Source organism: Oikopleura dioica, chromosome XSR (assembly GCF_907165135.1).
Source record: "Oikopleura dioica chromosome XSR, OKI2018_I68_1.0, whole genome shotgun sequence".
Classification (NCBI taxonomy): domain Eukaryota; kingdom Metazoa; phylum Chordata; class Appendicularia; order Copelata; family Oikopleuridae; genus Oikopleura; species Oikopleura dioica.
In genome coordinates, this window is record NC_137294.1 from 11,596,156 (window position 1) to 11,610,780 (window position 14,625).

General features: G+C 44.3%; 4 protein-coding genes across 4 annotated transcripts; 2 read left to right on the forward strand and 2 right to left on the reverse strand.

Moving 5' to 3' along the window:
- Nucleotides 1-20: 20 nt before the first annotated feature.
- On the forward strand, nt 21-3,989 carry LOC145708103 (importin subunit alpha-3-like). Its single transcript, XM_081785726.1, has 13 exons — nt 21-133; nt 233-303; nt 352-499; nt 546-696; nt 742-838; nt 947-1,130; nt 1,202-1,326; nt 1,502-1,624; nt 1,673-1,798; nt 1,849-1,971; nt 2,017-2,085; nt 2,133-2,282; nt 2,331-3,989. Exons 1-13 carry the CDS (start codon nt 76-78, stop codon nt 2,460-2,462), a joined length of 1,557 nt encoding a protein of 518 aa, XP_081641852.1. The 5' UTR covers nt 21-75; the 3' UTR covers nt 2,463-3,989.
- Nucleotides 3,990-4,038: 49 nt separating this feature from the next.
- On the reverse strand, nt 4,039-5,583 carry LOC145708105 (uncharacterized). Its single transcript, XM_081785728.1, has 9 exons — nt 5,479-5,583; nt 5,377-5,428; nt 5,237-5,335; nt 5,060-5,194; nt 4,971-5,014; nt 4,836-4,928; nt 4,515-4,794; nt 4,209-4,468; nt 4,039-4,162 (listed from the first exon to the last, which is right to left on the reverse strand). The coding sequence occupies exons 1-9, from the start codon at nt 5,536-5,538 to the stop codon at nt 4,046-4,048; spliced, it is 1,140 nt and encodes a 379-aa protein (XP_081641854.1). The 5' UTR covers nt 5,539-5,583; the 3' UTR covers nt 4,039-4,045.
- Nucleotides 5,584-6,722: 1,139 nt separating this feature from the next.
- LOC145709351 (uncharacterized) lies at nt 6,723-9,632 on the forward strand. Its single transcript, XM_081787032.1, has 8 exons — nt 6,723-6,834; nt 6,879-7,159; nt 7,202-7,449; nt 7,494-8,940; nt 8,990-9,120; nt 9,165-9,315; nt 9,360-9,499; nt 9,547-9,632. The coding sequence occupies exons 1-8, from the start codon at nt 6,727-6,729 to the stop codon at nt 9,630-9,632; spliced, it is 2,592 nt and encodes an 863-aa protein (XP_081643158.1). The 5' UTR covers nt 6,723-6,726.
- Nucleotides 9,633-10,330: 698 nt separating this feature from the next.
- On the reverse strand, nt 10,331-12,794 carry LOC145708104 (uncharacterized). The gene is made up of 7 exons (XM_081785727.1): nt 12,588-12,794; nt 12,364-12,540; nt 12,092-12,194; nt 11,874-12,047; nt 11,117-11,831; nt 10,888-10,976; nt 10,331-10,808 (listed from the first exon to the last, which is right to left on the reverse strand). The coding sequence occupies exons 1-7, from the start codon at nt 12,654-12,656 to the stop codon at nt 10,600-10,602; spliced, it is 1,536 nt and encodes a 511-aa protein (XP_081641853.1). The 5' UTR covers nt 12,657-12,794; the 3' UTR covers nt 10,331-10,599.
- Between the last annotated feature and the right edge of the window lie 1,831 nt (nt 12,795-14,625).

The window sequence follows — 14,625 nt, forward strand, 5'->3', positions numbered from 1 at the left end:
CTTTTAAAATATCATCTATTCACTAATTTTAAACTTCAACGCCTTTTTCATCGAAAACTTATTTCAGAGAACGTCATGGGCGACGAGGAGGCAAAGTATAACAGCAATCGATTCCGAAACTGGAAGAACAAGGGTAAGTCATTCCAATTCTTACTCAAAGCCTCCCTAAGCAAGGTGTGGGAGGGGTTCACCCTCCCCCTTTTGGGCCCCCATTACTCATCCCCTTTTTTAGGAAAAGACGCGGACGAAAGAAGGCGAGTGCGAAATGAAACGATTGTCAATTTGCGAAAGGAGAAGAAAGAGGTAGAAGAGAGCTCGTTGTTTTTGATATCTAACGGTGACTCTTTGTAGGACTCGCTGAACAAGCGGAGAAACGTGCCCGACTGTGATTACGAGGACGACTTCGAGAACGAGGATGGACGAGCGCGACCAAACTTGGGGGATATTGTCGAAAACGCCAAATCGCAAGACACGGAGATTCAGCTCAAAGCCATTCAAGGTGACTTGCCCTTCGTCTTTTCGTCTTTTTCAAAGCGATCTTTTAGCCGCGCGAAAGCTGCTTTCGTCCGACAGAAATCCTCCCATCGACGACTTGATACAGTCTGGCATCCTCCCCATTCTCGTCGAGAGCCTGGACAGGGACGACACCCCAGATATTCAGTTCGAAGCTGCTTGGGCGCTCACTAATATCGCTAGGTACAAATTTAAAGACGTCCACAGTTAAATTCACACTTTTCCCAGTGGCACGTCCCAACAGACCCAGGCGGTTGTCAACGCCGGCGCTGTGCAGTCGTTTTTGAAGCTACTGAACTCGAGCTATCACAACGTCTGCGAGCAGGTTAGTGTTTTTAGTTTGTTCTCTCTAATCTTTTGTACCGTTATTCCACTCTTCTAGTTCCGATTCTGTTTAGACAACCCGCCAATTTTAGCTAAACCCGGTTTTTAGGCAGTTTGGGCGCTGGGTAACATTATCGGAGACGGGCCCAGTCTCCGAGACTACGTTATATCCCTTAACGTCGTAAAGCCCCTTCTTCAATTCATCAACCCCGATATACCCATTACCTTTCTGCGAAACGTGACCTGGGTCATCGTAAACCTCTGCCGAAATAAGGACCCCCCACCACCCAGCGGTGAGTTCAATTTCAAAAAAATCCATTTCTTATATTTACTCTCACCCCTTTTCGCTCACTTTTGATTCTAGCTACCATCTCCGAGCTTCTTCCTGCGCTTTGTCAGTTGATCCAGCACGAAGACACCTCCATCCTTGTCGACACGGTTTGGGCTCTTTCCTACCTTACTGATGGCGGCAACGAGCAGATCCAAATGGTAATAATCGACCTACTTTTCGCACAAATTTCAATCCATCATCTTTTTCGCGTTTTGTGGGAGGTTTTCTGCCAATAAGAAACCAGCATTATTAATCTTAGCGAATCATAGAGCATTCGAGCCTAGATTAACCCTAAAGCATTATGTGCTCGCCCCTTCTCTCATACTCGTTAAGGTGATCGACTCCAATGTCGTCTCAAAGCTGGTGCTTTTGCTGGGCAATCCAGAGGTGAAACTCCAGACGGCAGCTCTCCGAGCCGTCGGCAACATCGTCACTGGTACCGACGAGCAAACTCAGGTACTCAACCTCTTTTTAATTCATTCGTCATTTTTCATTTTTTGATAGGTTGTTTTGAACGACGGAGCGTTGAGCTTCTTCGGCGCCCTTCTCCGCCACCGCAAGGACAAAATCAACAAGGAAGCCGTTTGGTTCTTGTCCAACATCACTGCTGGAAATCAGCGACAAGTCCAGGTAACGAACTCGATCTCTGTGATTACCTCGTCCTCAAATTGTTCTTTTAGGCTGTCATCGACAACGGACTGATCGCTCCGATCATCGACCATTTGGGACAATCTGACTTTGCAACGAAGAAGGAGGCGGCCTGGGCAATCTCCAACTTGACCGTCTCTGGAAGCCGACACCAGGTAAAATCAACCCTTCAAACAATGAAAAAATAACAATTATTTCAGGTCGCTCATGTTGTTCAAATGGGTGTGATTCCTCCTTTCTGCGCTCTTCTCGACGGCAAAGACAACCAGGTAAATTCTAAGACGAAAGAACTGAGTCTGAATGATCGCTTCTTTAGGTTGTGCAAGTGGTACTGGACGGTCTCCAGAACATTCTGAGAATGGCAGCTCCAGAGGGTCTCGAGAACGTGACTTCGCAGATCGAGGAATGCGGCGGCGTTGACAAGATCGAGCTCTTGCAGAACCACGAAAACGAAGAAATCTACAAGGTAATAAATTGAGCTCATCAAGCCCGATTTCAAGCCTTTCTCTTTCAGCTGGCTTACGAGATCATCGCCCAGTACTTCCGAGACGACGCGGACGAAGCAGTCGACCCTGAAACGGTGGACGGGCAGTACGTCTTCGCCGTCAACAACGAACAACAGCAAAACAACTTTAACTTTAACTAACCGTGTTAAATCAGTTTTAACTTGTGTCCTGTTCGCCCTAAGTTCTCCAATCTAAGTTATTTTCTACTCTTCACCTAACTAGTTAGTAGGGGCTGTAAAAGAGAGAACAGTTTAAACTCGAATCATCGAAATTTGCCGAATTGTTTCTGGCAGTAACTTAGACCAAGAAAAAAAACATAAACGACTCATCAAAAATTAAACTACTAAAGTTCTCCTGCTAAAGTTAAACTCGACATCTCCTCCTCCTCTCATCTCCTGCGTTACTTTTGCGTATTCCCGTTCTATTTCGTTTTTTGTTAGAGAAACTTGTAATAATAACTTCTTCCCGCGGCAGTTGCTCTGAACTGAATCCATCTCCATCCATTTTTGTGAATTGAAAAATGAAAAACTGTTTCTTTTTAACTATTGCTCTGCCCCGCTTCTTACCCTGCCCTGTACCACCACCGAGCGGTTACTCCTCCTCTTGACCTCATCTCGACCGGCCAAAATCTCAACTTGGCCGAAAAAGGGGAAAAAGGCCTCCAAAATCGCTTTTTTAAATTTTGAGAAATACTTTCTTGACTTAAAAATGCCCTGTTTTGAACTTGAAAAAAGCCTGAACCCGACAGATTTATTAGACTTGTTAACAATTTTTGAAACTGATCGAAAAGATCGGTCCCTTCCTATCCCACCACTGCTGGAGGAGTCAACACTCCTCCATCAGATAAACCAGGTCCTATGTTGGCTACTTATTGCTCTGGCGCAGACTACTTTGGCTCTTTCCTGTAAAATATTAAATTATTGACTCAATTGTACTATACTCTATTCTCTTTCTCGCCAGAAAGCAAAAGAGCGAGCATAAGGCCGGGTACGTAATCGTGCAAGCCCGTGCGTACCCTAGAACCTACTCAAGAATCCACTTTCGAGTACGTCCAGTCAGGCTTCTCTGTTATTACTGTACAAGCGGCCTGCCTGCGCGCTACTCGAGACAGTAAAAAAAAACTCGAAAGAGAACTCGCTCTTCGAGTGCCAAATCGGTGCCCAACTCCAACGGCTAGTAACTGGCACAGTATCTGACTCAAGCGAAAACGACAAAAATGTAAATTCACGCGCGCAGAGCCAGCTACTGCGCTCAAAGTTGGAGTCGCACCGAAAACCCCACGAGCGGCGCCGTTTCCAAGAACGCTCTCGTGCCCCGCTTCAACTCCCACCGTCCCGCAATTTACCTCAAATTGTACCCGCTATGAGAATAGCCAATTTAATTTAAGAGCAATCGAACTCGTCTTATTTATTATTATTTACCATTACTGAATTTATGAAGAACGCGTATTTATTCCTTTTTGACTATTAGTGTGCCCTTGGCTTCCTTTCTTAGAATTCCGATAACTGTTAGCTTCTATTTCCATTATTACTATTATTTTATCATTATTTAGTAAGTAACTTAGTGACCGATTATTACTCCCCTGCTTATTTTCTCGAACAAATCAAATTGTGTACTCTTTCTCAAAGCACCCTCAAGTGGTTAATAAAAAGACTGAGTGGGAAAAACAGCTTTTCGACGGGATCAAAGCCATTTTGATTTTGTTGATCATGTTTCATTTATTTCATTCATAGTCTCGATCATCGGCATATCCGCCGTAGTTGGCAGCAGGAACAGGATTTACGTAATCGCCTTGTTGGCTCAGCCTGGTTGTCAGGATTTCGTTTTGTTTCATCAGTTCCTATTTTTTCAAGCAAATTTAGCGACAAAAGATGAAGCTATCTTGCCTTATTTTGATTCTTGATCATCAGAAGTTCTTGCTGCAGAAGCTCAATGTCCGAGTTCTGTTCCGAATGATCTTTTAGGAAGACAGGTTTGATTCCTAGATCGAGTTGGTGAATAATCGGCTTGAGAACAGGGTCATCTTTCATCAGGCAGGCATTGGGAATTCGTTTGTCAGGATCGCGAAGAATGCAGTTTGAAACAAGAGGATCTAGGCCGTTTTCTAGCTTTTCTGGTCTTCTTTTGTAATGCTCGAAATACTTGACTAAAGAACTTGAAATTCGAATGTTTCGATTCCGCGAAAAACTTACGTCGCTCTTCCAAGTTTTTGCCGCCAAAAGGATGATATCCACTCGAAATGTAAGAAATGCAAACGCCGACCGTCCAACTATCCGCTGAAAACGTCAACTTTTGCATTTCCTGGCTGCTCTCTGGTGCTCTGTCGAAGTTGTAAATGTATCTCAACCTCCTGTTTCCCGACGATTGTCCGTTCTTTTTCTTCGAGGAGTAGCGAAACTTGGCCGTTTTTGTTTTTTGGTACATCATGGTTCCTTCGATTTGCTTCGCGCTCGAGAAGTCGCCGAGTTTTATCTGAATCCTTCTAGCTGCTGATTTAATGGACTGTAACTCACGGAAAGGTTATCGTTCTTGACCCAAATGTTCGCCGGAGATATACCACGATGGACGACATTTCTGCTGTGGCAAAAAGAGACGGCGGAAACAAGCTTGAAAAAAATATCAAAGAAGATGAAGCGTTGAAACTGCACCTGAGCGCACATGATGTGTCCTTCTCGATCTGACAGCTTCTGGTCTTAACAGTATCTCTTTTGACTACGGCTTGAAAAATGCCCCTTACTTTTCGCAGTTTTCTCATCGAGGAAATCTTCTAGCAGTGGCCCGTTGACTTGCTCGGTGACGATGCATTTGATCGTATCGACGAAGGAGTTTCCGTACTCAAAGAGCTCCATGAAACGAACGATAAAGGGACTCCCTTAATTTCAGTTAGGAAATCGAGGGTCGAGAAAAATATTACCTTCGAGAATAAATGTCAATTCCGCCTCATTTTGAGCAGTTTTGAAGTCATTTTGATGGCAAATCGGGATCGCCTTGATTCTCACTTTCTGATTTGGCCCTTATTGAAAGATTAATTAAGAAAAAAGAACTTCAACGGACTTGTCTTGTCTTCGCAAATGTAAACCATCCTTGGCTCATGTTCGTAAATTGTCTGAAAATATTCGTTCTCTTTCTCTGTTTTCGGAATTATTTTTGAGTCACCTCAATAATTTTGAATTTTCCATTTTCCCCAAGCTCAGTTGGTTCGCCGTCATCCGACATTTTTTTCTTTTGCTTTTAGAATATTTTCTTTCGCTCGAATGGCAGCCTCATACTTTTATGCAAATAATGACGAGCTCAAAGACAAATTTGCACTATCGCTATAAAAAATTGCTTTACTGGATGCATTTGCTGGGCTCAGCAACCTCTGCGAAAAAAACCTGAGTCAGGGTCTGAAAGATCTTTAATAAAAAGCCGCGTTCTTTTAAAAACGAAGCCGCGAAAGAGCTTTGCATAATTCTATTTTCAACCTATTTTTCAGATCCTGACTCAGAATATTAGATTGCGTGATCATCGTTTTCTGGGGCGCAAGAAGAATAAAGCAAAGACCTTACTTAGTAAAGTAGTAAAAAAGTCGTCTCAAAGCCAAAAGTCGTTAGTTTGTCCGCCGGGAATCAGGCTTGATATTTTACCGCGTTTCAGCATAATTTTGCTACTTCTCAGCAATAAAATCACGAGATAGAAACGATGATAAAAATTGATTAGCTTTTCATGCATTTTCAAATGAAAGACGAGCAAAAGCCTTATGTTATTTGAGGCATAGTGCATTATCAATTTGAATTAACTCTATTGGGATTAGCTTAGTACGTTCGAATGTTTAAGTCTAGAACGCGCAATAAATTTCTGAGCAATTTCATCACAAAGATGTTATTTTCTTTGACACCCGGTAAATAAAACGCAAAATTAATAGATCAATAAAGTAATATCTAACGTGCCGACCGGAAGAGAATAAATGGTACACCATTACTTGAAACACACTTGACATTGGTGGTTACTCCAGAGCGGCAATTACTACTACTAATACTTTTCGCTAAACTTTCTCGTGGTTTACTTTTGATGGTGGCAACTTCGCTAAAAATGCGTCGGAATGGCGAATTAAGCTTCGCTCCTCCGGTCAAAAGAGAATCATTTAACCCTAACCCAAACCCTAACCAAAACCCTAACCCAATTATGGAACGGTCCCCTAAAGAATCATGTCTTATACAGTCTTTCTTTATAAAGATATTATTTCCAACCTAGTTTTCTGCCAGTTTTATGGGATTGTTTTTGAGTTTAGTTAATTTCGTAATTCGGAAAATAACGCAGAGTGAAGATTATAGGTGGTGCTCTTTTACGGTTTTTGCGAGGCGATTCGGTATAAAATCAAGCGCAGGCGAAACCTTCTTCGTTACTTTTAGTGAACCATCGAAAATGTTCGGTTTTGATAGTATGGGGGTCGCCGATCCCACAGTTGGCGAAAAAATGCCGGACAGTGAGCTGTATTTTAGCGACTCGGACGACTACGATACTGATGATTCTGTAAGTAAAACTAGCATGAATTCCATCTGATTTCATTACGATAGATTTACGACGAGGAAGAAGATCTCGGACGACAGCTAAAAGATATTCTTCAAAATGTCGGTACTGGAGGAGATTTTTCCGCATCGTATGTCAACGAGGTCCAGCAATGGAGAGATGAGGCCGCTGTCGCCTGTCTCGACGCTCACAATGAAAAACGAGCTCTTCACGAGGACACAAACCCCCTGAAGCTCTGCAACATCCTCACGGAGCAAGCGCAAAAGGCCGTCGATTATCTCGCGCAGAATGATATATTCGACCACTTGGATATGTTTATGGACTCGCCGTAATAAAATTTAAAGCGTACTATCAATTGAACTATTATTAGTTACCAGCGCAGCGGCGAGAACCTCTACTGCTCTTGGGGTGGAAACTACAACAACGCTGATGCGTACAAAAAAAACGGTGTAAATGCGTTGACAAGCTGGTACAAGGAGATCAAGAACTACGACTATGCAACTCAAAAAAAGATCGATCCTGCAGGTTGCGCGATCGGCCATTTCACCCAGGCTGTTTGGGCGAAGACGACGAAAGTCGGCTTCGGAATCGCCGTGTCTCCGAAAGGCAAGATGTTCGGTAAAAAATGACTAAGTTGATAGAAGACCATCATTTTTCTTTAGTTTTATGCCGATATTTCCCCGCTGGCAACATCACCAATGCTGGATACTTCGCCGCTAATGTCAAGGCACTCGCTAGCGCTCCATCCGCTCCGCCAGCAGCGCCGCAAAAGTCTGAGGAAGAGCTCAAGGCTGAGAGGTTAGCACGTAGGGAATGCAATCGCGAGAAACGCCAGGCGCAAAAATGCGCGAAAATGCTTGCAAAAGAAGCCGCTCAAAAGGAGAAGGACGCCAAAGAAGCGGAAAAAGCTGCTGCTGAGTTCAAAGCGGACGCCGTTGCTCCCGTATCTGGATCGATCAATTTGCAAGCGGAAAGTTTCTTCCAGCAAATCTCATCTGGCAACTGGTTCGTCAAGATGTACTCGCCTTACTGTCCACCCTGCAAGCAAATGGCTCCTGATTGGGAAACTCTTGCTGACAATCTACGTGCTGAAGGATATCTGACCAACATTGGTTCTTTGGACTGTTCAAAATACAGCGGAGCGTTGTGCGAGGTAATCAGCAAGACCGGCCTCCGATACTTTCCATCGCTGTTCATCTTCAAAGACGGCGAAAAGGTCGGTGACCATGGAATGAGATCTCGAAGCTTAGAATCTTTGACTGCTGCAGTGAAAAAAGCCTTTCCTGAAGATGCACCTCGCCCTAAAGCTGAATCAACTGATGCTGGAGCAGGGTGCTCTGCTAAAAATGATCCAGCGCCAGCTACATGTGCTCCCGGAGATCCCTCTTGCAACGCCATCCATAACGGATTCAAGGAGAACCCGCTTAAAGACCGAGTTATGACTTCCTCAACATTATGTGAGATAAAGGACAAAGTAGGAGCCAGATATATGAGAGACGGTTTGATCAAGTGGGAGCACGACGATACAGTCGGTTACGAGAAGCTTCAAATAAGCAGAGTCAAGGATATCTACATGGCCGTCAAACTCGATGTCAAAAAGACCAGAGGCCAGATCTATTACAAGATGAAAATCAACGACGCCATCAACATCAACAACGTGAAGCCCTCAATTTTCGTATTATCTTGGACAACAAACAAAACTCTCGGGAGAGGCTACGTCAAGTACGACGAAGTCGACTTTGTCCCAGGAAAATGGGTTTGGGTCAGAGTTGGGGCCAACGCAAACAACTCGGATCCGCTTTACGTAGAAGTGGACGGAGAGGATACTCTTTCGATTCAGTGGAACAGTTGGAATAACGCCGAATTCCGAGATATGGCTTGGGGAGGCGTCGCAGTTGTCGAAGATGAAAAAGCGCCACCAGCAGCGAAGCCCGAGCCATCTTGCGACCCGAGCGATCCAAAGTGCAATGCGAAAGATGCCAAATCAGCTAATGCTGACTGTGCTAATGGAGCATGCGCTCTCACTGGCGAATGCGACCCTAACGATCCTGATTGCATCGAAGAAGCTGCTGATGCCAAATCCGGAGTTATTCGATTTAAAGATGTAAAGTGAGTCTTAACCTAGCCAAACGTATTTTAAATTTTTCAATTTTTCAAGTAAAAAACCTGTCATTGTTCTTCGAAAAGAGCACAGTCCTGACGTCGATGCGCCTATCTTGAAAATCATGAGAGCCCTCGATCAATACAAAGTGTCGATCGAAGTTTTCTGGAAACCATCTTACTCACGAGGTAAAAAACCTTATTTGCGGCAGCTCTGAAATTCATATTTACAGGATGGAAAACGGTTGCTTCGTTGAACGACGAGTTCCCTGGAGCCACTGGCTATTGGTGGTCAATTTACGAAAGCCCAAATAACTCCCACATCAACCTCACCAGAGATAAACCCGGAAAAGGAGGTCACAAAAGCACCACTACGAATAAGAGGTACGAGTTTCTTTAATTATAAATTATTATTGTGAATTATTCAGTCTCAAATTCGACGACTGGAACTTGATCGAGTTCGTTCAAACCAAAACTAGCGACAATTCTTACAAACAGGTCTGGCTCATCAACGGCGAAGAAGTCGAGAACCACCCTATCGTTGGAGCAGGACCAAAACCCTGGCAAGGTTTGCCGAAAATATTTTTAGATACATGTTTATTTTATTCCATTCAGGTCTCGTCCAAGCTCGACTTAGATGTATATCGTACGCTCCTGCTACTCAAATGAAAGTACGAAACTGGGTCTACTCAAAACTCTAAATTCTTTTTTCCTGACCGTTCTCTTTTCTGATCAAGTTCTTAGTTCACTCAATCCATTTCCCTCAATGCATGTTCAAATAAATTCCTCTTCAATTCAAATATGACAAATACCCTTCCTAAAATAACTTACTACAGAACGTTCTCATCTGGAAACTGCAAGAAAATAAGACAAAAAATTGACAAAGAAGATTTTGAAAAGTGCATTTTCGATCCTTTCAAAATCTGGCGCGAGATAATGGTGGATATAGTTTATTGAAATTGATTTTATTCAGGAATCGCCTCAGTATCCCAATATCTGGAAGTTTTCTTTCTTTTGAAGTTGATTGCTCTCTTTTTGAGCATCGGAATGTCCAGAAACTCTGGGGCCGATGCTTTCGAACAGCCGAGTCGTTTCTCACTAAAAATATTCGGTTACAAAAAGAAACTCTTCCTTGATTGCAAAAACGTCAAGAACTTACCTAAATTTGGTTGTCGCGCGGACCCGAAAAGTTCGGGAACTGATCAGCTCTGGTAAAAAAGGCCTGATAACGACAACAATTCTAGAGACAACTCTAAAACTTGAAAACATACTAATTCGACTTTCAAACGAATTCGAGCTAAGTAAGTTCTATTGAAGCTGATTTTACTGGAATTTAAAAAACTACTGATTTCAAAACAACCGATTTTGCTCTCTTCCATGATTTCAAAAACAACGAAAATGACGTTTCGCAAAATGTATTCGAAAAAAAAAGTAAGTATAATACAGAAAAGATAGTGTTTTTTTACAGAAAGTATCGCAAGCAGAGTGCGCATCTTCAGCAGATAGTAGTAATGGTGGTTCGCGGTTGTGTGTTCTTAGGTCTGTACAGAAGTGGATTGGCGTTTACCTGATCGATCATTGGCTCGATCTATGGTAACTTTGTTGTTTGCGGAGACTGCGTATTTGGGCGCTGGCGTGTCTTGTAGGGTCTTTTTGCTTTGATTCAATTTATTGCTGGCTGGGGAAGGCCATCGGGTTGAAGAGCGAGTGCTTCATCAGTTGCTCGGCGTTTTCGCGGTTGACGGATCCGTCCTTCAGGCTTCGGTAGCCGACGACGACGGGTCGCCACTCGACCACGGGCACCATGTCAGAATCGCCACTGCCGTTGGCGGCGACTCCCTGCGCGTGCACTGCCGGACTGCTTTCTTGTCCTCGCCCTAAATCTACAGTTAGCAATACTGTCGCAACTGCACATGCTCGCGAAGGAGGCAAGTGCGAATGTTCAAGATGCTCTACCGAGTCGTCGCCAGAGGTATTCTCGCTCGCTTCTCAGATTCTCCCAGTGCGCTGCTCCGCCCGCGGCCTGGCGTAATTCGTCAAGAGCACTACAAATATACAGTTAGATTTAGTTGAAGAAGATCATAAACAAGAAGGTTTAAAGTAAGGCTCCAACGGGAGTTTCGAGCCAATCAAAAGCCAGTACTGTTCGTTTTACCCAATCAAAAACGATGAATCTAATGTTTACCTTGTGGGATTGATTCTAGCATTGTCGCGGATGCCTGGGTAGACGATGATTTTGCCATTGGTGTCTCGAACTCGTTTGGTTTGAGTAATGTCGATTGGCAGATGATTGTCGCGGTTGTGTCTTTTGGATGGAGTGTAAACTGGCGAGTCGTCGACCTCGAAGGGGCGGTAGAATTTTGGTCGCTTTTCTTTCTCGACAATGGCGCCGGAGTCGTCGGAGCCCGAGTTGGTGGCTTCTTCTTCGGAGGAGTTCTCGAGCGACTTGTGGTTTGGCGAACCGTGGCCGGAGTCGGAGTGGGCCTGGGATGGCGAATCACCCTCGCCGCAGCTGTTGCCACAGGAGTTGCCGCAGGAGTTGAGCTCGGAGGCGGATGGGTGTTCGTCGCAGACCTCGATTTCGACATCTTCTTGTTCGTCTGGCTCGTTTCCTTGTCCGACGAATGGGAGACCGGCTGGCACTTCGTAGTGCTCTTTCTTGATGAGTTCGCTGTTGTTGTTGTTGATGCTGGGCTCTGGTTGTTTGGCGGCGGCGCCGGAGATGTTCTCGCGCTCGTGGATGAGCTTGTGCTGCTTGAGGGTGAAGCTGCGGCGGAAGGTCTTGTGGCAAATGTCGCATTCGAAGGCTTTGACTTTCGTGTGTGTTTTCTGGTGACTCTTCAAGTTGGAGATTTGGCAGAAAGCGCGTCCGCAGACATTGCATTTGTAGGGTTTCTCTCCTGAAATTTCGTTAGAGAGGAAAAGGGAGAAAGAAAAGTTACCTGTATGAATTCGGATGTGTTCTTTCAAGTGCTGGGCGAGTCGAAATCGCTTGTGGCAGTAATGGCAGCCAAAGGGCCGTTCGTCAGTGTGGATCATCTGATGGCGGTGGAGGTTCTCCAGGAGGGTAAATCGACGTCCGCATGTTTCGCACTGGTGGGGGCGGGTTTCGTTACCTAGATTACCGAATTAGGGTTGATCGGACAGAGGAGTTCTTTACCGTCAGTGTTGTGGGTGAGCTTGTGCTTCTCGAGCTCGTCTTTGGTCTTGAAGAGGCGTCCGCAGCCTTGGCACTGGTGCTGGTGGTCGGCGCGGTGACAGGCCTAGAGATGAGCGATTAGAAAATAGAAAGCAGCGTTGCATAATCGCTAGTGTGGTAATCGCGGTGGTGCGCGCTGCCTTGCGCAACCCAGCGCCAGTAAAGCGCGGTGGAGTAATTTAGAAGGCGCCGCGGAAGATAGGGGATGATCGTTTTTGTTTTTTCTTTCTTACCTTGTGTTGCTCCAAGCTGGCCAAGTAGGAGTAGCCCCGGCCGCAAATGTCGCACACGTAGGGTTTGTCAGAGACGATCCCTTTCGGCTGGTTGAGTGGGGGCTGCTGCGGCTGTTGGCTCTGTTGCTGCTGCTGAAGAGCCATGTTCATGCTCTGGAGCTGGAAGTTGTTCATGCCCTGGAATTGAGCATTGGAAAAACGGTCTTTTACTTTTTTAGTCTTACCGGAAAGGGCATCTGCGCGCCCTGCTGCTGGAGAAGGCGCGACTGTCCGAGCAGATTCAACAAGGACATTCTCTGTGTTTTTTTTGTGTTTTAGGGTCTCTGTCTGCGTCGTTTCTTATTTTTTTTCTTTTTTATAAAATACAAAAGTTTTCGATTTTCACGTTTTTTTCTTCTTGTTGCTTTTCGCCGTGCTGTGAAGTAAAATGTTCTGAGTTCCACGAATCCAGAGTTCCATGAACCGACTCTAATTCAGTTTTGATGGCGCTCTGGAGGGGCTGCCGCGAGCGCCTCCACCAGCACCACCACCGCTCGCGAAGTTGAACATTGCGCAAATGTGAAGCTCCTTCTAATGGATTTAACTAACTTCACGATGGCGCAGCAACGCGCCAAATAGAACGTGCTTTTCAACACGTTCCCTAATCAATCCAGCTAACCCTTTTACTTTTTGATAAAGACTCGTTATCAAACTCAGCATTCAAGGACGAAGAAAGCGCCATCCGGAGCTTTTCTGGCAATTTTTCAAGGAAACGGAGTTCTGGGCTCGACAACCTGAGAAGAAAACCTGAGTCAGGGTTCTAAAAGAGTAAACTGAAAAGCCGCGTAGCGGCTTTTTTGGTAAGAAGCCGCAAGGCGGCTTCGCTAGTTACAATAATTGATTGATTTGGTAACTTTGGCGAAGCCGCTTTGCGGCTTCGTTTTTAGAAAAAGCCGCTACGCGGCTTTTAATTTTACTCTTTTAAAACCCTGACTCAGGTTTTCTACTCAGGCTGCCGAGCCAAGAAGTAGTTAATTCGACTTTATTGAGAATAACTTTCGAAAGAAATCGAAGAAAAGGAATAGTCTTCCTTGATTCCAACTCAGTGCTTTTCTGATGAATTCATCAAAAATGTCGTGATTTAAGATTTTGCCAACAGACGAGAAAAAATGAGAAATTTGTTCGACATGCTCGTGTGAGTGCGATAATTTCGAACGTTATTCAATCTTTCCAAAATATTGCGCTCTTCGCTCATACGTGGCCGAAAGCGAGCCTCGCACCATTTATTCTTTCAATAACATTTCAAGATGAAGATCTTCTCACTCTGATTTATTCGTAAACATTGGCGACGGATATTTTAGACTACAGTTTTACTGTAAGTCCTCGACAAAATATACTTGATTTAAAATCAAGAAAACTAAGAGTTTTTCTTTGAAAATTTTAACTAAAAATAGTATAAATAATTTAGGTTGATTGGACATCAAGAATCAAAATTTTCGTGCTGGATTTTCTTCCAAAGTTAACATAGTGAGACCCTTATTTTATTTTCTCGACAAAAAGCTCAGACCATTATCTTGGTATTGTAAAAGCTGAAATTTGAAGTAACCATCCGAAATAGCCATAACATCGAGTAATTCACTAGAAAACTTTCAAGACCCTGGCTTACCAACGTTCCTACACAATTTGCCGAGCGTTGATCCTATAATAGTAAATAAAATAAATATTTTGTGCAATTTAAAAGAGCGCGCGATGGAAGGTTGCAATTAGCCTGGCCCCAGAACCAGGATTCGACAAAAATCCGAATCCTGGCCCCAGAACCAGGATTCGACAAAAATCCGAATCCTGGCCCCCCGAGCCAGGATTCGCTTAAATTTTTCTAGCCTGGCCCCTGGGGCCAGGATTCGTCTAGAATTCCCAATCCTGGCCACGGCGGCTGGTAGAGTCAATTTACACTCGCTTCTCTCGATTCTCTCGAAGGTTTTGCCCATTAATTAATAAATCAAATTAATTATTGGCTGTAATTAATGATTGGCTTAATTTTGTGGTTAGGGTTAGGGGCACCTCGCAAAATGACAGAACAGTTTCACCCGAGGGGGATAGGCTAGGGTTAGTTAGGGTTACTGAAGGTAACCCTAAGTAACCCTAGACTAGACCCCGGCATTTTAGGACCTAAGGGGCGAAGCCCCGTGGTAAGGGGCACTAGGATTTTTCTTAATTTACAAAATTAAATATGGCTTTCCATACCAAGTATTTCCTTGAGTCTTGGTCAATCCTGGAGTTTAC